General features: G+C 38.0%; 1 protein-coding gene across 1 annotated transcript; it reads left to right on the top strand.

The window, feature by feature from the left end:
• The first annotated feature begins 272 nt into the window (after nucleotides 1-272).
• Nucleotides 273-27,059, top strand: LOC108548274 (protein couch potato). The gene is made up of 4 exons (XM_017901125.1): nucleotides 273-290; nucleotides 640-1,058; nucleotides 26,122-26,349; nucleotides 27,044-27,059. The coding sequence occupies exons 1-4, from the start codon at nucleotides 273-275 to the stop codon at nucleotides 27,057-27,059; spliced, it is 681 nt and encodes a 226-aa protein (XP_017756614.1).
• Nucleotides 27,060-27,353: the final 294 nt, after the last annotated feature.

Below are 27,353 nucleotides of genomic sequence, written 5' to 3'. Positions count from 1 at the left end.
GTCACTCTGGACACTTCAGCTGTGACGAATCCTGAACATCTTTGAAATTGTCGATCTGAAAGTACGTAAGGAACTAGCTACGAGAGCCTAAACTACGAATCATTCAGAAAATCCGTTTGCTACCTGTGACAGAGAGTTGTAGGGGACCTAACAACAGTCAGGTCCATCTATGAAGATTCCAGATGAGCCAAGAATTTGATTCGCTTTCGAACTACTAGCTAAAACTCTTCTGGTCATTACCAGGCCAGAGATCTTCACCATTGAGTCTCTAGATGGCAAGAAATGGTCAAGTCTAATTTCATGGAACCGCTGAAACAGTTGGGATTACCGAGACTGGGCGAAGACTATAGCACCTGAGGCTGAAATTTGATCCAACTCATCCTGATCGTCACGAACCAAGGGATTCCCTTATCTAGAGACCTGGAAGACGCAACGATAGCTAGGTCTACTCTCGTAGAGCCTAGAGGAACGGAGGAATCGATCTAGTCTTCTGGATCAGACCCAGCCTCAGTCGAAGAAGCGATGTAGCCCGTTGGAAACGGGTCGAAAGGTGGTTGCATATAAGGCGAGCTGGTGCAAAGAGTCCTACGAGAGCCAGGTACAGCCGGCCCTGGATGTTTTGACGCTGAGTGGCGCTAGGGTGCCGAGGTGGGGGGCGCGTGGTCTTGCTGCCTGCCGTGCGCCAGTGGCGGCGGGGGTGGGGGTGGTGCAGCTGTCTCGGGGGCCACCCCCGAGGCCAAGAAGGGCTCCACCGGCCACAAGTGCCAGCAGCAACAGCAGGCGAGCCAGCAGCCGCAACAGCAGCATCAGCAGAAGCAACAGGAGAAGGATCAGCAGCAACAACAGAAGAAAATAGTGGCGGTCGTGCAGACCAACGAATTGGCACCTTTGAGCAAACTGGACGAGGACCTGGACGACCTTGAGGACGAGAAGGGGCCCGAGCAGAGGGCCGAGGAGGAGGACTTCGCCAAGGAGGGTGGCACCCAGCACCGCTTGAGCCCCAGGCTGCACGACATCGAGGAAGAGGACGATGAAGACGGCCGAAACACCAAGGAAAGGTCAGTGCACTGACTTCTCAGGTTTCTTACGTCTGGGAGCGTTTCATTTCACAGTCGGACTTGTGCTCTATGCCATTTTCAAATTTCGCGCCGAATCACTGTTTCAATCTTTCCATTTTGTTTCAAATACTTCAGAGAAGAAAATTTCTTTACGACCCAGAAACCATAATTGGAAACTTTTCTTAACTCTAGATAGTTCTAGAATTCTTTTAACAAGAATTTTCAATTTCAGAAGATCAAATTCATTTCACTGTTAATATAGAGATTAATCTCTTCAGGGACGAATTATTTTTCAGTTAACGTTACAATAATTTTCAAACAGTGATTATTTTCTTTATTATCGAGGAATTCCATGATAAATTGTTCTCCAACTGATTCTAATTTTCCCTTCACCTATAATAATCGTAATTAAATAAATTAAACGTATATATATGTCAGTATCCCTGAAGAGGTTAATAAAATTAACGATACAGGGGACAGAGTCAATGAGTGTAGGACAAGCTATGGGCATAAGTCTGCAATTAAATTCGTTATCGTTTTGTGACTTCGAGTACTAATTACTCTCGCTGCTTCCAGATATCGCAGTTACTTAATGTACTTGAAACCCGGACGGAGAGTTGTGTTAATTATAGTAACTATTTTGAAACCTGTTGCTCGCAAAGTGTCAATTTTTAGCAACTATAGTTAAGTGCATGCCACAGTTGACTTTGACGTGATTATTGGTAACGAAATTTCAACCCTGGGGGGGAGGGGGGGAAGAGAAATTGCAATCGTTCTCGCTGGAAATTCAAGACATCTGTTGCTGCGATAACTGTCTTTAGGTGGACGAACTTTCCCTTTTGGGTCATACGTGTCTGAGAGCTCGTCTCCTTTTCAAGGCTGCCTTTCAAACTCCCCTATTCTCCATCGACCCGACGCGAAAGAATGGTAACTCTACCTTGAGTTTCCCACTTTTCCTGTCTACACAACTTTTCCGTGCATTCTGCCAGTCACAATAAAGATTAGGATAAATTCGAGAATTAGATCCAGGTCAGTGTGTAAAACACGCGGGGAAGTCGATTGGGAGGATTGATTTGTTTATCGGGGATACGAGTTCCATTATAGGAATTCCATTTCCTTTTTATCCAGTTTCAGCCCGCTAGAAAAACAACAGCGAAATCAGTGAAATTGGTTCCCTTCGTTTTCCAGCGAATATCTATTATTGTCTAGCTGCCTGTTGTCAATTTTTCGTCGTCTCCTACTGGCCAAGGGTTCGATATATCGGGCAGATCGACGCACGTAAAGCTTTAACGATCTGTCAACCCCCGTCGGCCCAATTGAGACTCACGGCGACAGAGGCAATTCAATCTGCTTGGAATCGTGACCCCATCGGGTCTGGGATCACGATATAGGAGTCTTTATGTAATCGTCGTTCAGCCGGTTCCCTTCAGACTGCCTGAAATCTCTCCTATGGCTTAAAACGCAATTCAGACAATTTGCTCACACCTTTTCGCCTTCAGCCTTGGGAAATAATGGCATTGTGTACCTTCCAGACGTCGTTACGTAACGTGAGGATTGTCAAGGAAGATTGCTCCTAGTCTAGGTTTCAGCATGAACCTAAAGACAGCTATAGTATGAAATTCTTGAAAAGAAGATGAAGAAAAGAATTGAAATTTAAATTCTAGAATGCTTGTTCAACTCTCTGTTGAATATTATATATTTGGAATTTGAGAGGGATTTGACAAGTGCTATCTGAAGATTCTAGGTTATGTGAGACCAATTTAAGTTTCAGGATAACGAGGGATAAACGTGGTTACAAATTTCAGGGGATACGTCAATTTTATATCGAATATTATCAAAGTTGCATTAGGAAAAGGGATTTTAAAAATATCGTGCTAGAACACTTAGGAGCTTCGTCATTAATTCAGATCTGAGCTAGTCTAAAATAGCTGTAGCTTAAATTTGATGAAGTCTGTTCAGTTGTAGAGTTAGTATTCTAAAATTAGTGTAAAAGGAGATACAATTCTACTGTCATCTTACAAAATATGGTTCATATTGACTTAGGACCCTGCTGAGACTATAGTTTAACTTCAAAACGTGTCCAAAGGTATGATACAGGATAAGCAGTAGGAAGGATGTTTGTACAATTCCTGTCCTACAAAAGGAGATTGTATCGTGTTATTTTAGGACCCAGATTAACGTAGTGTAACTGTGACATAAATTTCGAGGTATCTTTTCAGTTCCTCAATGAATGCAACAGAGTTATTACCGAACAAAGAGATTCCATGACTGTAGTCCAACGAAACTGGGTTCTATCTTATCGATATAGCGCACAGATTAAATTAAAGTAGCTGTATTTCAAATCATGAAAGGGACAATTCAGTTCCCAAATGTCGCACGACTCGAAGGGATTTAAATAAATATGGGTCTGTTCAAGATCCAGATCAGTTTGCATAACTCAAGCCCATTGTCGCACCAAATACCGTTGAACCGAATAAGTAGCCTTCGATAAATATTCTCCCACGGAAACTAAATTCTGAGATCAGCTTTCGTGGGTTAGCTCCAGCCTGGAACCGAATATTATCCGAATAGCTCTCAAGTGAGGGGCACAGACTTTCTGACCCAGAGAAGAAAAGTCGACGAGTGGTTCTTTGTAAAACAGGATTTACTGGAGAATGTGGGTAAGCCTAACGTGACCATATCTCTGCCTTCCAAGTATCTGTTCAGTTTCACACTAGATGGATAACGCGTAACCTTCCCTTTAGGCTGCCCTCATCCTACACCCCTATTCTTCTTATACTAGTACACCCTTTCTGAAACTGCCTCTCCTTCGTTGTTTCCTTACTCTGGGGGCAACAAACTGGCTAAGGGAGCAGGTCGAAAATGAAGGAGAAAATGGAGCGTGTGGAATTATGGGAGGACGGGGGCCAGGTACGGGAACTGGGGGAGGAATGATAGATAGGTGCCGTCCCCTTGAATTAGAGATCAGAGCTCGGGAAAACGGAGAAATTGGACGACTCCGAGTGATACTTTCAGCTCGACTTTAGTGATCCTGAAAGAAATCACAATTTTTTCTCATTTTTTCTTGCTAGTCCTTCGACATTTCGACCGGGCAAGTTTGAAATATCGATTAGAAGCATGAAATTCGTCCGAGGATTCCCGAAATTGCGCGTGTGTCCGTGAGCCATTGAATCGCGTATTCGATGAATTATTTAGTGGCGGAGCTTGGGCCGAGTCCACGAGATTAATCTTTCAAGGGGAGAAAAGGATTTCCGAATTTGAAGGACGGTTTATTTATAGAGGGGGCGAGAATCTGTTTTCCTTTGGTCGCAGATGGTTTTTCCCTCTGAAACTCGCTGTTCTTTGATAAGAATATATCTTTAGGGTCCCGGGTGTCTCATTTTACTTTTATGCTGTTTCAACAACATCATTTGTCATCGAATCTCTTATAAAGACGTTTCAGACGTCCTTCTTCCGAATGAAGAATTCAGAAAACAGTATCGACATTTTAATGTAGCGATGACATGGAATATTAAAGAAAATGGATAGTAATTGATTTGATTAAAAAATAGGTTTTGCAATTACTATAAATTAACAATGCAATATTTGTATAGTTGTATAATTATATAATTATACTACTACATATATATACTACTATACAATAATTGTATAATTGTATGAATCGCACGATAATTTGTGCAAATCAGTTTTCCACGTGATTGAATTCCTTTTAGCGTATATCAAATTTTAAAAACAATTTAATTCTGTACTAAGTCCGTATTAACGTAACGTACTGATATAGGAATGACATACAATACTAATGAAAATGGATAGTAATTAATTTGATTGAAAAATAGGTTTTGCAATGACTATAACTTAACAATGCAATATTTGTATAGTTGTATAGTTGTATAATTATATAAATGTATTATTACATAAATATACTACTATACAATAATTATATAATTGTGTAAATCACACGATAATTTATGCAAATCAGCTTTCCACACTATTGGATTCCTTTTTGGCGTATATCACATTTTTGAAACAACTTGATTGTATACTAATTCCGTATTAAGGTAACGTATTGATATAGGGACGACATAGAATACTAATGAAAATGGATAGTAATTGATTTGATTAAAAAATAGGTTTTGCAATGACTATAACTTAACAATGCAATATTTGTATAGTTGTATAGTTGTATAATTATACAATTGTATTACTATATAAATATACTACTATACAATAATTGTATAATTGTATAAATCACATGATAACATATGCAAATCAGTTTTCCACACTATTGGATTCCTCTTTGGCGTATATCACATTTTTGAAACAACTTGATTGTATACTAATTCCGTATTAACACATCTGTAGAAAAATGTATAAATCCTATAAATAAATATAAATTGGAATTCAACCCGTAAATGAATAAACAAACTGATTTGCAATAGGAGTAGCTTTCTACTTAATTCAACTTTACATCAAATTCTCGATGAAAGCTCTCTGTTTCAGTACACGAATGTTTACTGTGAACGTTAACAATGAATTTATCTTCATTGTTAAATTGATAATAGTGGAGTTTATTGTACGAGGTTGAGTGATAGTCAGTCTTCGATACAACGACGTCTTCAATGACTATTATTGGATGTTTGGTTTGAGACCAGACACGTACACAAGTCGACGTATGGTTTCCAATAAATTGTTTAAGCGTCCTCTGCCAATGATGTGGTTCCCTGTTCGCACAGTCTGTGTACAGATAGTCTAACTTATGACTGGATAACAATTCCCAGTTAGACACTTATTAATGGCTCATGTCACCTTGACATATTCCCAAAATGACATTCCGTAAGTCAAGATCATAGATTAAATTTTCCAATTTTCCTACTATGCTGTTGCTCACTAAGCCATAAATTTATATTTGTCTATGGGGTGTACGACGTCTGGAAAAGAAAAGTTTGAAAGTGAATCACATCAGACCACTTAGTTCACGTAACTTCTTCTACTGATATGCTCTGTTCTTATTCTGAACTTCGAACTTTCACTGCTTACTTCCACGTCTTCTTCACTCGATGCAATATTCGGCTTCGTCGAACAAAAATCTTGGGTATATACGCACTCTTCGTTCACGCCATAATCTCAAATATCAAATCCAAACATTCTCCTATCGAGCTTTTAATATTCTGGGCAAAATACTCGTTATATCTTGTATACTAGTACCACAAGATAACTCAGGTGTTCAAAGGTATAGTGATGACTATAAGGTACAACTAAAGGTATAGTTATTCGACTATTCGAAATAGTCACTAGATTCATTAAAACAAAAGTTTTATCGTTCATCATTGACTGTTACGGAGGATTTTACGAATCCAATCAAAAGTTTCAAATCAATTAAACCACTTTCTCTTGTAGATCTTGATCAATATTCGATATTTTGGTTGCTAAAGAATATATATAAATTTCTTCGTTAAAGATCGTCTTGTTGGTCACAGCAACCCATCCTAAATCTCGTTAAAAATATTCCGAACGAATTAAACATAGACTGGAAACTTGGATTTAACTCAGAAGATAATTCACCACCTATCACATGTACATATAAAACCTAACACACGGACGTGAAATTTCGAACAGACGAGATGCACCTCCTCGAGAATTCCATTCGCCGGAAATAAAAGTGAGGAACAGATAGGAGTGTCGCGAAGTGGCACGGAATTATAGGAACGATGGTGTATGGAGTTCCAATCAGTTCAACGGATATTGTAAATTCTGCCACGACACCTTCTCACCTTCTGTACAACTCCTGACGAACTAGAATCTCACGCGTGTGCAACGATGCGAACGTGAAATATTCAAAGCGTGTACTCAAGAAGAATGGCGACCGAAATGAAAGAGGAAGCGAAGCTGTCTCTATGGAGAACTGCTTCAACGGGAAAGCGGACTGCCGTGTGTCACAAAGGACATCCTGCGGTCGCATGGTATAAAAATGGCGGAATTTTTTGCCGACTAAAGTTGTTAGAGTGCCCTGGATTGAGCTCAGGCAGAGTTTCGGATACTTGGAATAGGGTAGGATTATAATTTCAGGAATTATACCAGTGGGAAAGGTTGTAGGGCAATTACGTGTGATATCAACTAAGTTTTCGTGGAACCCTTAGTTCGATATTATTATTACTGTTGCTCATATGCCGAGAACTGTCGGTTTCAGTTGGGACCCAAAATAAACAAGGAGCTTACATCGAGTAATTCAATTTTTCTCTAGTAGTTTTCTGTTATTTTATTGTTAAATTTGGAAATTGGGCTGAGGAATATTATCCGTGTACATTGTTTTCCTCTAATGACAAGTTTATAATTATTTTTCTTATTATTATTTTACAGTTCATTGCCATTCTAAAGTATCACAGTCAGAACTTTCAGTAGGTACTGTAGATTTTCCTCAAGGATTAATCAAGTATTAATTGGAATTGAAGAACTTCGTTTAAAACCAATTCAGTCATCGAGCAATTTGTTGGAATGGAAATCTGCATTCAATTGCAAGGTTCAGGAAACGTTATAATTTCTAACAGTGTCAATGTTTGTATTTCAAACTGGATTATGCAACATAATATAATTCGCATCAGTTCTCTCGTAAATTTCTCACTTATGACAGGATTCCATTACTCAGCAAAATTCTGTTTTGTCTGCGCCCTATCTGCCTCATTAAACAAATTTGCAACGTTAATTGAAATTATAATTTATTCCATTATATTTATATTATAATCGATCTTCGTGGTGGTCGATAGCAGTGGGCGATATAATAAAACTTTAGACCTGATATTGCCCCGTCATATAAACTGTATTTTGCATGCGCCAATCGAGCAGGGTACTCGATGTACTCAAATTAACTCCAATACCGTGTTAACACGATATTGATGAATCGGGAGCAATTAACAGTACAGAAACATTGTGTTCCGTTCGAGCATCTTTAGCTATAACACCCTGACATCGATAGCAAACTGCCCACAAAATGAGAACAACCAGTCTTATGGGGTACTTTCAATCACCACGGATCAAACATGAAACCGTGATTAAGGATATGGCGGTTCCTTTTGCTCGACATTTTCCCCCAACAACGGCTAACGCAATCTACACGTGTACTCGCGTGTATAGGACCTAGAGGAAATGGCCTGTTCGATATTGCTTGCTTAGCCCTGATTATGGCGTTCCTCCCACAGTTCGCATCGACCTGGCACTAATGATGATCCGGTATCGGTTTTGCGTTAATGGTTATCGGCATCGGATATCCGGCAAAACATATTGGATTACCGAGACATCTTGGATACAGGATCCACTGGAATTGTAGACGAGAATTGAACATATTATCGAAGGTCTCTTTGCACTTAAAACGACACTACCGAAATTAGGTTAGGTTAGGTATATCGTTGCGAAATCCGGATGTGGTTGATATTTTAGACCATTGTGTATATCATCTTCTGGAATGTCAATTGAAGGCTGTATTAATTGTACCAAAGATCGTATAAGGCCACATTCTGTATAAAGGATTCTCAAGATATTAGGCTAGGTTAGGTTAGAAACATTGTCAGAAAGATTTCTATGTTTTGTATGGATTCGTTGATCCAATATCAATGCAAATATTTTAGAGCTATATATTGATCAGTATCTTCTAAAATACCAATTATAAAAATATCAGTTATATTAATTTCACACCTGGTGGTATAAGATCACATTGTGCTCAGATGATTGTGAAAAAGTGAGGTTAGATTTGGGTAGAAATTTGATCGAAAGGACCTAGTATGTTTTGGTGATTTTTTAATCAGATGTTGTTGGAAATTGAAATTAATTATAATAGATATTTAATATATAATTAATGGTGTTATAATATCTTTGTGTAGAGGATGGTTCTGAGAAAGTTAGGTTAGGTCGAAGATTGTGTTGCGAGATGTTTGTATGTTTCAATGGCTCTCTGTTGAGACATCCATGAAAATTTTTTGATGTATTGTGTTAAACGGTATTTAAACTGTTTTAATTACTTTCTAACGTATACTTAATTTTCGTATTACGTACATAAAAGTGTATGAGAGGAATGTGAGAGGAACGTGAGAGGAACGTACTGTCAGAGGTTTCTTTGTGTTTTCAGAGCAACCTTCAAGTGGTTTTACTGTATGTACATACGATATAAATATTTAACATTGTTGTACATATAGATTTATATACAGCTTTTAGAAAATTAGGACAAGTTAAAGAGAAAATTCTTTACCACAGAATTGTGAAATATTAGAAAGTAAAATCCTTTATCAAAAAATTGAAATGAATGAAAGAAAAGATTCTCTTATAAAACACTAAATAGAATTTAAAGTGATTCTTTACGAAAGAATTAAAATAAATTAGAATGAGAATTCTTCACCTCGGCATTAAAAAGACTTCCACGAAGAAATGTTATACAAGAAAATTAAAACGAATTAAAAAAATTCTTCACTTCGGTATTAAAAAGAGCTTTAAGAAAAAATTGTACACAAGAAAATTAAAATGAATTAAAAGGATTCTTCACACCGGTAGAACAAAAAGAATTTTAGAAAAGAATACTTTAGTAGAGAATTGCAATAAATAAAAAGGAAATCCTAAATACATTAATGAAAGCTAGTAAAATGAAAAATTTTTAATTTATGATATTGGAAACAAGATAAAAACAAAATTATCTACCAAAAGAATGAAAAGAGAAAAGAACTGAGGAGATTCGTACTCGATTTGTTTTCAGGTTAGCTTCGCACGAAAGTTAGGTTAGGTTCGCACCGAGATTATGCCTAGGCCTAGAAAGAAGTCTAAAATTTACGATACAACGGAGGATATTGATCAAACTTGAACGTAAAAGGCATCTCCATCCCTTGTCCCTCTCCATATAGCGTTCTAAAACTCGCAAACAAAATATCAAAGCCCGTAGGAAATTCAATAGAGCTACTCGCCGCGTCTCGTGAAGGGAGAAAAGTCCCTAGGGAGGACCATTAGCTGGAGCTCGCTTGTTTATCGATAAGATGATCGACCATAACACAGGAGTGGAACCAATGTGAACGTGGTGGTAATTTATACAGCAACAACGCGATATATAAGGCAAGAGTCGTGTGATCGAACATGATGCCATACCATTAATATGCAAAAAAGAAATCCATACTAAGGCTTCTCCTTTTCTTTAGAGATTCAATATCGTATTTCGTGGTTGTTCCAATAGCAAAGGACCCCAATAGAGATCAGAATTTATGTAACAGAATTCGAAGACAGTGACTCTAAATTTTCTAACCTCTCACTGAATCACCAGCAACTATAGAGTAGAACAAAGAGAAATTATCATAACATTCATACAATAAACCCAAGAGCAATTATCCATATAATCATAGCGTATATGTAGGGATCGGTTTGGGTAGATTGGCTAAAATACTGTTATTTTACTTCTTAATAAAATACAATAAGCTTATACGTAGATTGACGGCTATGAAACACGAGGGATTCGCTATGGGCACGTTAGACTGACTTCTTACCAACATACTCTTAGACACTAGCTTAAGAACTCTTAAAGACTGAAGACTGTTAAAGACTGTAGACTGTTCATGACTGACGACTGCGTAGACTGGAGCTACCCGCGCCCTTGCACCCTTATTTAAAACATTCATTCTGTCCTTTTCCATACCCAGGCTTTCCTTTCCAATCATGCCCTTTTCCACGCAACCTCCGTGGGTCAGGTACTTCAATCACTCTGGACGCATCCCTAATCTTTCGCTCGACCCTACCATAAACATTCTTTGCAGTTAATTCGCTTGCACGCGGTCACTTCCATCCTAAGCCCAAACACACTTGGCATTCTTTCAGGGCCGTGCTTATTCCAATCCCACATATATATATGTATATATAGAGTACTCATAGTAGTCTTAGAGTAAATGATAGTAATTATGGTGCAATGAGAAGGGTATTAATTTTTCTACTCAATGAGACGACGATGTTAATCACTTTCGGTCACTCAGAAGTTTAGATGATTCTATCGACAGTTTGGAAGTTGGATGTCAATTTATTGGATCCTTGAGTGCCACATCTGGCACTGCAGTAGCTTCTTCCGTGGTAAAGTTAGATCGTGGAAGTTCTGGAAGAGAACTAGTTGAAAAATTAACGAATCCTATACCCTGTAGGTGAAATATCTACTCCTTAAAATGATCTGAGAGGGATGCAAATGGAAATTCCAATAAGGGTGGCTTCTCAGGGATGTCCGGAAGTTTCCAACTTTCCGTTGAAATTAATTTCTCATAAAGTGGAAGGACAATATATTCTTGCAGGATAAAGGTTCAAATGATTTAAAGTCTTCCGACCTTCGAGGCTCGAAGTCTTCCAAGTTTCCGATATTCGCTGTTTGAAAAATGGAACGTAGCTTTCGAGTCACGTTTCGACTGTCATCTCCTTAAGAAGTTGCCATTCTCGAGGAAGAGTCGGGAGTAACTCGCATGAAATTATATCAACTTTGCCCTTTCGATTCTTCCAATCTCCAGATCTCATGTTTCGCGATGGTGTACGAAAAACACGGCAATTTCGTAGAGTATCTGACATTCACTTTGCCATTCTCCGAGAACGCGCTGCAAATCGTGTATCGCTCCCTTTCCTCGCGATATTTCTCTTTACGTGGTGGTAGGTACACTTTGTTCAATGGAGAACCAGATTGCTTTCAAAGAAGATTCGTTTCAACCACATTTCACCTGCGTGATGTATTTATTTTCTTGAAAGATTGCGAATTTGACCTAAGCCAAACCACCCGTTTCCCTTTTCACTCATATTTTCAATTTTTGTCCTTTCAAACCTCTCCCTCTTCTAGGAATAATGGGTTACGGGCAGATATGTTTTCCTTGCAATAAAATTTACAAGAAATAATAGGGAAGTATGTTTAGTTACAAAATTGCGAGTGGGTGATAATGACTTAACGACTACACTGCAATTTCAGTTTTAGTTTTAGTATTATTTAGCTTGCTATTTCTCAACTATATACGATTTCGTTGAGAGATTCTGCCATTTACAGGGTTACAGTCAGATATCTTTCCTTTCCAATAAAATTTACAGGAAATAATAGGGAAGTATGTTAGTTATAAAATTGTGAGTGGGTGATAATCACTTAATGACTAAACTGCAACTTCAGTTTCAGTTTTAGTATAATTGAGCTCGCTATTTCTCATGTATATACGTTTTCGATGAGAGATTCTGCCATTTTCTAGTTCTCTGACTATTGCATTCTCTGTCTATTGCACTCTAAGACACTCTGGCACTTTCAGATAAAGTATACTTAAGCAATTTATATCTTCTCTATCGTGTCTTACTTTGTAGACAGTCTATATAGCATTTTATTTTCATCTTCCACTTTCATTTCTGTCACAGTGATACAAACACATGTGCTCATTATATACTTTTAATATTTCATATTAAAACGTTCTTTGTTCTCATTTTTATCACACTCATTCAGACATTTATTACTCGTTTAGTATGGATTTCATCATTCCTACAACCCTCAGTATAAAAATATAAAATACAAATTTGTTCCTTTAATTCTCTCTAATAATCAGTATTCCTTATTAATTGCAACGTTGACTGCGTAAATAATAACCTTAATTATTCGTATATAATTACACAAGTTATACTAATTTAAATTTTTAATTAAATTTAATTGAGTAATAATCCTATTGATTTTACAATTCGTTATTTTCTTACAAAATCCTTTTCTCCTGACTAATAAGCCTTCTGCATATCTGAACCATTTATATATTCAACAAAAAAGGAAAAAAGGAAACGAATATTTCTGTCAAAAAATTTCGCTCTCTTGACATATCAGCTATCTACAATGGTCATCTGCCATTTGCATCTAAATCGGCCGAAAAATCACTCAACCCCAGCCATGAGCTCCACTATCAATCAGGCATTTCCATTGAAAAAAGGGAAAAAGACGGAAGGAAAAACAAAACGCGTTGCTTAGCCAGGGAATTTCCCAGTGTAACCGGAATCACTCGGTCCTCGTCGATCTATTGCCTAAATCACTGTGACATTTCAGCATTCTCCAAAATCCCAGTCGAACAACCGTCATAAACCAAACCAAATCTCAACCCTCATTCAGAAGTGCGATTCGCAACGAAACAGATTTCCCAATGGAAAAACGGAGCTGCCCCATTGTTGGACATTCGCTACGGTAAAATAAACTCGATTTCCGACTCCGTTGTTCCAGGCAGGTCCTGAAAAAGCGGGATCCCGTGGGTGGAAAATATTCAACGATCGCGAGCCTTTCCATGCGTTTACGCGACGGGAACAATGGAATGAGCAGGGAGACATTGTTCCATGCCTTTGCCGCTCTTTAACTCGCCATTGTGGCTGGCAAACGAGTCGGGAAAATTTTCGACACGATGAAGCCGGCTCGTGGCACGGTTTAATCGGCATGTGCCACTAATTATAGCTAAGTCCGACTAAGGGTTACCACAGAATGCGACGTAACAGCGGTACCATTGAATCGTTACGGTACTTCGTTTGTAAATATTGCTTACTGCAGATATGACTATCTATAATATAAAAATTACTGCCAAAGAAATTTTGGCGACCCACAAAAGGTTTGAATCCCACTTTCAATGTCATAAAACTCAATTTGACTCGTTAATTTATGGGGTATTATACCTGCTTTTTATTTTGCTTAAAGATGGAGCTTGTAAAATTTTAATGGCACTCAAGTGGCTCTTGCACAGGTTAAGATGTCTGCTAGAAAAATTCTGAAGGATATGTAAGAAGCTTAAATCCCTCCTCTGGGTTCAGAGCCTTTAAATGATACTTCTTCAATGAATTATTTTTTAATATTGTAAAATTTGTCTCCTAATTTGTATAATCCAAATTTGTATGTACTATGACTTCGTCCATTTTCCAATTTTAATGACTAGATTATTATTAAGAATATATAGATGTATTTAGATTATCGAGGTTTAAGTTCTTCATGTGAAATTCGCGAAGGAAATATTATTTTTAGTTTTCCAGTGAGGCTTTGCTATTCGTGTTTGACGTTTTGTATAAGGAGTTTAAATATTGTCTCATTTTCCTGCTAATCTGAAATGTAGGTTGCCAATTTTTTCGGTATTATATTTCTTACTTAGCTTCCGAGAATTTGGATCGAAGGTCTGATTCGAGGAGAAGTCTTATTCTGTTAGTTTAAGTAGTATCCTCGTAAATGTCAGGCCAGGGCGATTAGCTTCGTGACATTTCCCAGGGCGTGCAATTGGTATAGCAACCTCTATGATACAGCAAGGTCTGAAATTAAGGTATTAAGTAGGGGACCTGATTGATATAATCACACTCAAGGTTATATACAGTATCGTGTCCTTTTTAATGGATATGAGAAAGTAAAAATATAACAGCTCAAAGTTCAAAGCACATTTCTGCATTCCTAAATGCTAATTATAATTCCCAAGCTTTATCTTATATTTTTAACGGTTTATCGATCATAACATTTCAAACTCGTTAACTTTGACTATTCCCATTCGATATTAAATAGTTAATCATGTATTTAAAATCGTATTTTCTATAACGAAATGGATTTCCTCTGGGTAATATATTTTTTTAAATTGACTTTATATTTACATTTAATTTGCCAAGGGAAACATTTAACTTGCTCATACATGCGATATTTCATTTCACTTCGTCAAACTCGGTTTTAAAATCTACCTTGGTTTAATAACTTTTACTGAATACTCTCGCGAGTTGCATAAACCATTTAAAAGTCATTGAAGCATTTTGCTTCAAATTTATATATATTTGTTAATTAATTTATTGGTTAGTTTCTACTTTTTGGAAAAATTTGATCGTACTATAATAACTGTAATAATTAATATTAATATTTGATACGATATGTCTGGTGAAGTAGCATAAATTCATAAGAATTGTACTATTATTCGAATCAATCTACCTTATCAAAGGATAGTTAAATCGAGTTCATGTTCATTCATTTATATATATCTGAAAATATTCGTAGAAAATTGAGTGATTTGAAAAATAGCCATTTAATGATCAGGATTCCATGAAAGATAGGTAAATGTTCAACTTTTCGAAAAGCTCTTAACACTAAACCTAGCACGGTCAGTTATATTTGCATTGGATGAAAAGAGGAGAGTAGAAGAGTCCAAAATAAATATTGAAAAATTAATTATATGTATACTAAATGGTAAATAACATAGTCAAGTGACCAAAGCAATAAGGATAAAGGCGAAATTTTATTTGAAAAATTAAAAATGGCCAATTAAGTCGTGGCAAGTTTAGTGTCGGTTAATTCTTACGTCTTAAGTCACTATGCATGTCAGGAAGGCCACAACTATCTAAGTTGTTCCCTGTCTGAGGACCAACCATGAATACCGTCCATTTAGTGGTCAGGTAGTGGTAATTAGTGGTCACTTTCTCCAAGGTAATTTCCATGGACCACTTGGTTACTGCAGACGCTTCTACATGTTCCTTTCTAGTGGTTCCAAACTATTTTAATGGACAGTATTCACCCACTGATCACTGATAGAAGGTAATCTATTAGTCCACGAATTGTTCCTCCAATATTGAAACATTTAAGTGGGAATTCTGCAAAAGAAGAAAACAAAAGAATTTCGAAGAAACGAGAAAACTTAAACGAGGAACGTAAAAGAAGTTGCAGCCACAGAAGAAAATAGCATAGGAGTAATGAAAAGGAGTCTTGGCTATGAAAATGGCAATGCAGGTGTACTGAAAAAGCAGTAAAGAGTATTAAGGGAATAGCTAGATTAAAAACATAATTTCAGAGGAAGAGAGAAGGAGAATTTTACGAGTGAAAGAAGCAAAGCAGGACACAAAAACTGGGTATCCAGTAAATAATGTAGAGCCAGGATATGAAGGAAAGAACTCCAGCAATTGCAATCTCGATAATTAAATTACAATATGCAGGGCGTAAAGGGAAACTCCATGAAGGAAATAAAGGAAGAAAAATCTATCATTGATGTCATCAGTAAAACCAGCTTGCAAATATAATGAGATAAAATAAAGAGTAAAAAGGGAAGAAAGTTATTTAAACAATATTTCAACCTAAATATGAAGTCTCCAGTAATGAAAATAATAATATGAATGTGTAATACATAAAGTTCCAGGAAAGAAGATCTCAGGGATACAAAAGAATTAGAAATATTAGCAACAATATTGGAAAAAACAGAAGGAAAAGAAAATTTTCGAATAATTAAAATATATAATATACAAAGTTCAAAGTATTGGAAAAAATATCTTGATCGAAAGCAATTTTAGGATCTCGAAAATACTCTACTCTTTTTCGAGGACTACACGTCAGGAATCCTTGAATGACAGATTTAGGGTGGAATTTTAGTAATCAAAATAATAATATGAACATATAATAGATGAAGCTCCAGGAAATAATATCTCAATGATAAAAGAATTAGATATATTAATAACAGTGTTGGAAAAAACAGAAGGAAAAGAAAATTTTCGAAAAATTAAAATATTATATAAAATACAAAGTTCAAAGCATTGAAAAAATATCTTGATCGAAGGCAATTTTAGGATCTCGAAAGTACCCAATTCTTTTTCAAGGACTACACGTCAGGAATCCGTGAATGACAGATTTAGGGTGGAACTGAGCTACAAAGACACCAGTGTGAATCATTCGTAATCGATAATCATATAATCTATTTATGATATTAGACTTTGTCCTTTTCAATGCCACTCTTCCTGAATGATTTATGCCCATACCGGAAATATCGAGCACAATACCTCTATGAATTTGATATAGGGTTTCTCACGAAATAATCCATTTTCTTTCACTACATCTCTTCCATTCCAATTCCGGAAGGTGCGATACAAATTCAATACGAGTTCATTTCCTTCACCCAGAATCCAGATACCCGAGGGTCGATATATCATATTCGAAGAAATTATCGGCGTTTGAAAATTCGCTTTCGGAAAAATCCCGTTCAACAGAGTGCAATCGAATATTTTACAAGTAAATTCAAAGTTTTTCATTTTCACAGAATCGCGTATATGTCTCTCGTTAAATGCGAAAAGTCAAATTTTTCGTCCCGTGAGAAATTCGAATTTCGAGCGAACGAAAAATAAATGGAAAAAATTAGGAATAAAATGCGATACTTCGTTATTTTCTCTCTCTTCCACCCCATTTTCACCCCGATATGATTTTTCCGCCCGTTTCCCGCGCGCATCAAATTTTCGCTGACCAGCGTTAAAGTGGATATTTTTCCCCCAGTGTACAACCAGCTTTCTGTTCCCGTTTAAACTTCTCTCGCGGCTTTTATCCCATAGCGAAAAGTTTTTTAATCGCAACACCTTGCCAGCGTCGCGCTTTTATCACCAAGCGAGGCTCCTTCCCTTCCATTCTTCCGTGAACGAATTTACGCGTTTTAGCCACCCGCCTTCCCGACTCTCTCGCGGTTTCCTGCCTTTTTCTCTCTCCTGAAACCGATTTCTTTTTTTATCCAGCGTCCAACGCAATTGCGACTGGCGCCATGGAAACGCGTAACGAACGTTGTCCATACCCTGGAAAGTCGCTTTGGATAGCTGAGACAGCCTTTGAGGGTTCTTATTAAATTCCTGACTAACGTAGAAATCTCGAAAAATTTGCTACTCCCTTTAGACACGTATTTATTTCTACCCTTCTCGGCCCCACACTGAATCCACGTTCGAAAACATTTTTCCTTCCACAAATTGCCGAATAAAAATTAAGAAAGAACGAAAGGAATGGCGAATGAATAATGGAAAATATTTTAAACGTTAATTTAAAAAGGAATTAAAAGGAATTAATTTATTAGTTGTCAAGTTGATAAGTTTTGATGAAATTGTGTAACGGAAATTTCTGGATAGAAAACAGCCTATTTGTGTAACAATCGATTAATGCAAGCACTCGAACAGGATTCATTCACCTCGAAGACTATAGATAAACAATGAAGAATATTTATCGATAGGTCTGCTATTCTCTGCGACGATTCGTAATCCACAAATACACCCCTCAGAGCGGAAGCTCGATCGCCATTTCGTATAAATAATGTCGCTTATTATTAGCCAGGCTCATCGTGGATCTTCCCTTCCTCGTTATAAACGCGTTGGCTAGGCTAATTTTGAAACGAATCGCGTATAATTAAACGACCAAGGTGATCGTTCGTCGAAGTTACAGGCTTGTCGTATATACAGACGTATTCAGCTCGAAGCAAATCCTCTGGAGTCTGGGATACGTGTGAACGGGGCTTAACGCGGCCATTTCCTTGTCGCCGTTACACCACAGTCGAATCTCGTCTGTCTGTCAACGGTGGAAACGCGGCCAGAGTATTCGAGAGCGTTAAGAAATTCTTTGAAGCTGAGTTATGGGCTGACAGTTTGATGGGGTTCGTAGGAGAACGCCTGGCGCATTGGCCAATTACATCCTTTTGCTTCGCCTTTGAGGTTAGATTAGAGGGGATTCTGGTTAGAGGTTAGGTCTACTTCCGATCTTTCTTTGTTCTTAACGAAGAGGCGGATTGGGTTAGACGGTGATTGGGAAGTTTATTTGGGAATGTCTGAAAATATTTTCTCACCAGAAATACCTAGAATTCTTTGTCACCAGATTTAACCAATTAAAACGTTATTCTTAATATAATTTTCACCTCTCGTGTATCATAAGTTGGAGAATAATTCTCGTTTAAAGTGGAATTCTATCTCTATATCGTGTGTACATTATAAGTTTCTTCTAAAAATTTTTAATCCCTGTTTTGTTATCTATGAATGCGTTTATTTGGGAGACTGAGATAATTTGTAAGGCAAATGAGTGTATTCTTTACCATTTTAATTCATTTTTATATTCGTCGTAAAATGGAGGTAGATTTCACTAGTATTTGCCAGAATTGGAGTTAACCTAATTAAGATAATTTCAAGTTTGAAAATTTTTCATTTCTTCATGACGTATGGGAAGAGAACAAAGTAATTTATGGTTCTCATAATATATGGCATAGTTGTGAAAAGCGATGAATTAATTTTGACATATTTCATTTAAAATTGTGTTATATTTATTTGAGTTATTTTATATGAAATACAATGTTAATAGTTTAACTATTCTTCCACAATAAATTCCTGTTTCTAATTATTTTTTTTTTACAAACATACCTAACAGACAATTCTAATTTATGTAAATTATGGTAACCTAACCTAACATATATTATTTCTGCGTCATTATAAGTAGGATTAAACATAGAACAAAATATACATCCTTCAATTTCAATATTCTACTTAATCTGCCTCGATAAATTAAATTCTTAAATCAGCATACTTATATGCTAACCAAACCTAACCTGGCTGAACCAAGCTAATTTAACCAAGCTGATGTATTTCACACGCGAGTTGCCCTAAATGAGATTAATCGTTCAACGATTTTAATAACCATCCAACAAGAATTTCACTTGTTCTTCCTCGCTAAATTGAATTCGTAAACCAGTATACTTATACAGCAACTAAACCTAACCTAACTGAACGAAGCTAATCTAACCTAATGCACCTCACATGTGAGTTGACCTAAGTGAAATTAAACACTGAACATCCTACGGTTTTAATATTCCAGTCATTACTTCTCAGTGAATTCGATTCTTGTGCCAGTATACCTATACAGCAGTCAATCATAATCTAACTAGATTAAACTAATCTAACCTAATGCATTTCACATCTGCGCTATCAGACACGAGATTAGAAACACGACGAACCGAACACTATATTTTATTATTCCCTTTGCTCTTCCTCGACAAATTCAATCTACGAATCAGAATATCTACATACTGCCAGTAATCAAACATAACCTAACTGGACTAAGGTAATCTAACTTAATTCGTCTCATACGCGAGCAACCATAAACGAGGTTAGAAACTGAACAGGAGGTATACGAAGCGGTTTTAACATTCCAGCCACTCTACTTTAGCAAATCCAATTCTTGCATCAGGATATCTATCTAACAACGAAATCTAATCTCACTGTGCCCTGTCACTCAACCAGGTGCAGTCGGTTGGGGCACCTGGAATTCTTTCCTTAATTTAGGAAATCTCAACGAAGCTGCACTGAAATTTTAGTATGCCAGCCACGTTTCCCTAGGCGAATTCAGAGTCCATGCTATCATTTCCCTTCGTCTGCCCGTTTCTGCGTCATCGCATGACTGAATAGATGACTGAGCCTACGGTATTTGGGTCACACTCAGCTACGAAATACATGGGGCAATATTAGGTTCCAGTGGATTTGATAAACAGGCGGACCAACAGAGATGGGCGTAGCAAGTGTCGCGATCGGGTCAAGGTTCTCATGGCTACCGGTTATCTCCTAGCGCTATATCTCAGGCTTACCCACACCCCATAATCTAACACCCTAATACCAAATTCAAAACTACGAATGCTTGACCAACAGGATATATCGCACCATCGATATATGATATTATCTCCTTACTATAATGAGTATACTGCTCGCTTATAAAATTATGATGCAGATATTAGATCTGGTTAGGTTAGGTTAAGTATGGCAAGAATCTTGAGGGTTTCTTATTGACAGTACTTTGTGGCACAGGACTTGCTAATAGGGCAATATTTTACTTAAAACAAATTGACTTCTGGAGTAATAATGAATCTGAAAGTCACTGAAATTAGAATACATTTCAATAAATATGAGTATTATACAATTACAATTATAATTATTATTATAATATATCAATAGCTTGAAGTATTATATAATTAAAATGTGAACCAAGTTTTGAATTGCTGATGGAGAAATTTGGCAAAATGTATTAAAATGTAGAGTCTGGTTCGAAAATGAGAAAATTGGTACTAATAAATGAGGGAGTTACGTCGAATGTGGTTTATGGATATATCAGTTGGATCCCAAAGACAAAGACTTCGCTATCAAGTTTTCTGATTAATTCGTTTTGCTGTAAGACACAAAGAATGTATGCAATATTGGTTCTGTTGGCTGCGAGACATTTGCCCTTGGGCCTTCTTTTGCGACATAGACCAATGTACCAGCCAACGGAACATAGCCGAGTCAGCAGATGCGGCATGCTCTCATGTCTTCACTTTGTTTCGCGCCGCGTTGCAACCTGTTGATGTTGCTTCAGTCGTGAGTTTGCGTCGAAAACACCGCCAGCGAAGATCGATCGCTGTAATAGGGGAACTCGCACCTTATCCGTGAAGCCAAAGCTTCTCAACAACAGAAACCTATGGATTTTGGAAATCCCAGTCTTCCTTTTCTCTCTTTATTCTTTATCCTGTCAAGATTGAACATTTTTGGTAATTATATTGAACAATTTCCGTTGGAGTATCTTGAATTATTGGAAATAAAAGCATTGACAGGAGACTCTGTCTTCTGAGAGTCTAGGGTTATACGTTATACGATATAACTAGCGACATCTGCAGGCAGAAGATAGTAATGTGATTAAAAATTTCTTTAGTTAGACGTTTATCACTGATGAGTATTCTAACAGCGACATCTGAAACGGAAGAAAGTACTCTGAAAAAAGTTTCACTAGGATTTCAAGCTTCTGAATACCTAGCTAGGGACATCTATCGTTTTGGAAACAAAACTTTTCCACAGACACTTTGATTGTTCCTACTTTCAGTCATTCCATAGAAAGCGAAAACCTAGAAGGCTGTAGACAATGTTAGACAAAATTTCGAAATCACGATATTCTTTCTTACATTTTATCATAATTACCGATTTGAAGACGCTTTAAGTGATGAGAAAATGTTATTTTAGATGCAAGGTCTTTAAGTGATATTTACATAATTTTACTAGGATTTCAAGATTCTGAATACCTAGCTAGGGACATCTATCGTTTTGGAAACAAAACTTTTCCACAGACACTTTCACTGTTCCTACTTTCAGTCATTCCACAGAAAGCGAATACCTAGAAGACTGTAGACAGTGTTAGACAAAATTTCGAAATCACGATATTCTTTCGTACATTTTATCATAATTACCGATTTGAAGACGCTTTAAGTGATGAGAAAATATAATTTTAGGTGCAAGGTCTTTAAGTGGTATTTACATAATCTTGTGCAATATCTTTATTGCACGCTGGTAGCAAATTTTTGGCCAACAGTGTACCTTACCATCCAAAGTAAAGCTTCCAGAGAATTCGCGCTTCTCAATAAGCTTTGAGCGTTATTTCCTCTGCACAGCTCTGGTACAGTTGTGAAAAGCATAATCCTTCAAAGAATCTCCTATAATCCTCACAATACTCCTCCTTTCATCGGCTAAAGCCTGACGTCTAACCAAACATCAAAGCACGTGTTGATAAACATGCTTGTTTGCGTTCAGCTTCGATGTTATCTCATTGCCAGTCGACAACGACGTCGTCGCTCCGTTAGATGGAACGTGTCAGGTGCAACTGCACGATAATGGCGTCGAAAAGCGTCGCTCAGCATGAGATAGCTCAGACTCTGACGCTGTTCGAGCCACCTACGCGTCAGACTCGCGATGTGCAGCTCTATTGATGGATATAACCGTATTCGTCGAAGGAGAATACCTCGGAAAGGAGACGCTTTGGAAATTAACGATTCGAATCCCTTGGTGGAAATTGCGAGCACCCTGAAGCCACACGTGGAAAACCACCTCGTGTTTGCTACCTGCGTCTGACATCGGGACAAAGAATTCTCGTCGATCTCCTACCCCCAATGGATTCTCTCAGCGTGTTTCCAATTTTGTTCGGACTTTCAATTATCGAAATTCGATTCCGTTAGAGAGTCAGGAATTAATATTGCTCTGTCGTCATTTTAGAAACGTTACAGTTCTTCCGCGAAGGTTGAACGTATCTCCGAGGAGCTCGGTTCAAAAATCTGATAACGAAGAGCATGCGAGATTTTCCCATGTCCACGTTCAATTTTCCTTTCTCCGCCATAAAGCATTATTCGTTTGAACTTCACCGACACATGAAAATTCGAAATTTCAATCCCCTCGAGCTATGCAGCCTTGTTGGCCGACGAAAACGCTTGGCTTCGTTAAATTTCCACGCGATGCTCTCCATAGCTTTGCCAGCTTTGCAGTAACTTCCCCATCCCCCTCGACCTCCATTGTTCCCTATTCCTATCGCGAAAAAAAGCATCACATTTCCCCGTTGAATTTCCATCATCGTCTTTCTCGCATCTAATTTCGAGAGCTTGGAAAAGCGGAGATGTTTGTTATTTCAGCAATCGTCGATACCGGAAACGCCATGTCATTTTCATTTATCGTTCAATTATAGCATCCCAGCAGAAAGACGTAGATAGTACGACGCAAAATTAATTTGAAAACGTTTGACTGGCGCCTGCATCCTCTCTTTCTAATTTCAAATAGCTGAGTTGCGGATTTCCGCCATTTTCTGAGCTTCGAATATTTTGTATCTACCAAAATTCTCGATGAAGTCTGTTCTTCGAAATTTTCGTCGTTTTATGGTCCTTGGACGTTTATTCCAGTTCCAACTCAGAAACTCAAGGTTACTTTGCAGGGATCGAGTTAGACAGGTAGCAACTGATAATTCCGCGGTACCAGTGTAAACTTAGTAAAGCTGTAGTCTATACAGATACGTAAGCCAGTTTATCCAGAAGAAGCACGAGCTACAGAGATTAGCATAGAATTTTGGCCGATGTCCAGGAGTTTTCAGTCGCTCATTAGGTCTCCGTGTTCGAAGGCTTAAGAGAGAGAAGCCGGAATGCAATGGAAATATTTACCCTCGCTCAGCATCAGCCACGCGTGTTTATTCAGAACGTATGGAGCGCGCTTACACGCTGAATTCGATTCCGAGCTCGAACAGAGCCGCGTTATTAACATGACAGATGCCGCCACTCGGCTTTATAGTATTTACCAGCTTCCAGTTGTTCTTTGAAGGGGAAAAGCTGTTGTCTCGACAGCTATGTCATTTATATACTCGCTGAAGATAAAATAAAACATCCGGAGCCTTTGATAACTGGAAGTTTGCTGCGTAGGATCAGTTTAATCCTAGCAGAAAAAGGTCACCATTTTAACCACGACAGCCAATGTTTGAGGCAACTTATAATGTTTCTCGGTACAGAAGTTAGGTCACATAGATGACGAGACGTAACCTACGTTGTTTTATCTTTATCGAGAAACGGGAAAGATGAAGGAATCACTATTACCGATCATTTGCTGATACTACGAAGTTGAGGTACAGTTAATATTAGAATAACGCGATTATATCAGCAGTTCATTTATATTCTCTAAAGATGGAGTAAAATGTTGGAGAACTTTCAACTTGTGAAGATAATATCCCAGAATTGACATAAACTAGCAGACAGAAGTTAGGTTTTGAATTTCGATGGCGACAATCCGAGGCAACTTATAATGCTTCTGAATACCGAAGTTAGGTCAGATAGATGATGAGATGCGATTTACGTTGTTTTATCTTTATCGAGGAACGGAAAAGGTCAAGGAATCCCAGTAACCGATCTTTTGCGGACATTAAGGACCTGAATTAAAGTTAATATCATAATGACGTGATTATATCAGCAGTTCCATCATTTAATTATCTAAAGACAGAATGAAATATTGGAGAATTTCCACCTTGCGAAGATAATATCGCAGAATTGATGAGATCTAGCGAAAAGAAGTCAATTTTTGAACTTCGATTACGGCGATCTGAAGCAATCTCGAACGTTTCTAACCACTGGAGCTAGGTTAGATAGATGATGAGATGCATCCTACCTCGTTTCTTCGTTATCGAAAGTGAGGAAAGGTGAAGGAATCCTCGTTACTGAACAAAACTTATGCAAGTAATATTCCTTCTTGACACCTTCCGAACTTGGTCGTAGGACGAACGAGAAGGTGCAGTGAATGGAAGTTTGTCATAGCAGGTGAACGATCAGTCAAGAGAGATTAAAATTCTTCGCAGCGAGTTGTTTGTTGGGAATGTTTGCATAACGTGCTTAACAGCAATCGAGAGATGCAACACAGTTTTCCGCGGCGTTCATGAATATTTCATGCATGTGCAGGGCACATCGATGCATTCTCGAGCACGATCCTTTAATCAACGAGGACCTCGGATGCATTAACACGCGAGAGTCCTCTCGCTTCGGTGCAAATACGCGATAGTTTGCTGGCGAATTGCTTTCGCGCCGTTCCTCGCCTCTCTGTTTTATTCCTGCAAACCGTTCACGGGTTTCTTGGATTCGCAGGATTACTGGGAATAACTGGAACTAACAAACAGACCCACTTTTCGTACAGAAAGGAAACCTACTTGTGCAAATTTCCACTGTAATATTCCTCTTCCTGCTTTCAATGCCTCCATCTTTCAGGAGAAATTTGCTCCATGGAGTTTGATTTAAGTCAGGTTCATCGTCGACTTAAAGCGAAGTGGTATTCGGTGTTACGATAGTTACTCTGTAATTATAACCATCCAAAGTGGTCAAACTCTCGTCACAGGGGATTACCCTTCGTCACGGATAATCCAAATCCCTTTTAAGCCAACAAGCTGCATTTACACAATGAAGGTACAGATAAATCTTCCCCTTTAACTCGAACGTGTAATAACTTCTTCATGCTGGTTTAAACCTTCTCCAAACTTCATTCAAACTCAGTGAACCTGTATTTATTCACACCCCCGTTGAATAATCTCAGGCTCATGAACTGACTATTGCTCAAAGTCACAAATAAGAGTTCTCAGGCATATATATCTTATAATTAATATCTCAAATTGGGAAACTTGGAGAACATTCAAGTCTCCTTAATAATCAGAACCAAATAAAGATCCAAGTCTCTCAACAAGACCATAAGTAAACTAGGAATACATGACTTTCTCTGACAACTCCATCCCCATCCTATCTTCCAAATATACCTAACCTACGAGCACAGCACGGGCCCAATCTTTCTCACGAGGATCCACACAGTTAACCCAAACCCATTCGCCCCGAATGTTAAGATCCTCTGGGTAAGCAGAGTGGGGCAAGTATCCCAGAGGGAAAGCGTCGTCCAATCGAGCAGCTCGTTGTCTTTGATCAAGCAAACGCCTCCCAGACGCGTGATAGCCAAAAGCTAGATATAAAATTGGACCGCGTTGGCGGCTGGTGATCTGTAGGCCGTACCAGAAGAAATCGCCGACCCCAAGTGGCGGTGGAGGCAGCAGAACGGGTTGGCGATCGCGCAGAAGCATCACCACGGCAGGTGCACCGGCTCATCAGCACCACGTGATCGCCAGTGCAGCTGCAACTGCACAGGCCAGGATGCAGGCTGAACAGGGGAGCATCGGTGAGCTACGGGGCTACCACAACCTTAGGTCCAGAAGACACACTTTGGCCAACGTTCGGTGAGTATGGCACCTTTCTTTTATTTCATATTCCACTAATTATATATTAGAAGCTTTCATACCAATAATCTCTCGTCGTGTACATGCCTGGAATGGAAATCGTTCGCGTATTTCCAGCTCGAATATTAAATAGGGTTTACGTTGTTAGGGGTGCATGATACGAATAACGAGATTTAGCGATCGAGATGCAAATTGGTCATCGTTTGGAAATTACGTTGGCCCAGTTTAAGGGCTTGCTTTTTATTTTACTTCAAATTCAGACATTTCAGGCGTTAATCAGGTTCCGGGTAATTGCATTTGAGTCACTGACTATATGTGCATTGAATAATGGAATTCGACGATTGAGAGACAAAGCGCGTTTGCAAATAATTTTGCTACAGTTCAGGGATTAACTTTTATTTCGTTTCGAATCGGAATTTTTGCAGGACCGATTGAAGTGGGTTAATTACATTTGCGTTACCGGGAGTGCATGCAAAGAATAATAGAATTCGGCGATTCGGGGATAAATTGCTCATCCTGTCTAGGCAATTTTGAATCAGTTTAAGGGAATGATTTAAAGGTCGCGTATTTTTTAAAGTCCTATTTTAATCATATTAGTTGAAGTGAAAGGTCAGAGTATATAAAACACTGTATGATGTTATACTATAATTCTTCTATATAATATATAACTCTTCAGAGGTTTGTATATTTAAAGAATGGGTGCTTCTTAGTCAAAGAAATTTGTAAAATAATGAAAATGATATTTAATTATTTTTTCTTTTTAATAAAGTATCATCGAAGGCAGACTTTTATGAGTGTATACACAACTTTAGGTGATTGATTTGACAAAGCAGTCATCGTGTTTTATCGCGACGGATAATATTTCGTTGACCTTTCTTTATGCTTTACTTGTTGCTTGCAGTATTGATTGTTTAGTCGGGCAGCCATTAGGATGCAGCCTGTAGCTGGACGGTACCTAACTTGCATTGCATCAACGTTTACTTTTTCCAGATTCTGAAACTTTC

The sequence above is a fragment of the Eufriesea mexicana genome, unplaced genomic scaffold (genome assembly GCF_001483705.2).
Source record: "Eufriesea mexicana isolate 0111107269 unplaced genomic scaffold, ASM148370v2 scaffold1482, whole genome shotgun sequence".
Taxonomy (NCBI): domain Eukaryota; kingdom Metazoa; phylum Arthropoda; class Insecta; order Hymenoptera; family Apidae; genus Eufriesea; species Eufriesea mexicana.
This window is presented reverse-complemented; position numbering and strand designations above follow the sequence as displayed.

Coding starts and splice junctions, on each gene's coding strand:
- LOC108548274 (XM_017901125.1), top strand. Junction 1,059..26,121: donor GGCCGAAACACCAAGGAAAG/GTCAGTGCACTG, acceptor GGTGATCTGTAG/GCCGTACCAGAAGAAATCGC.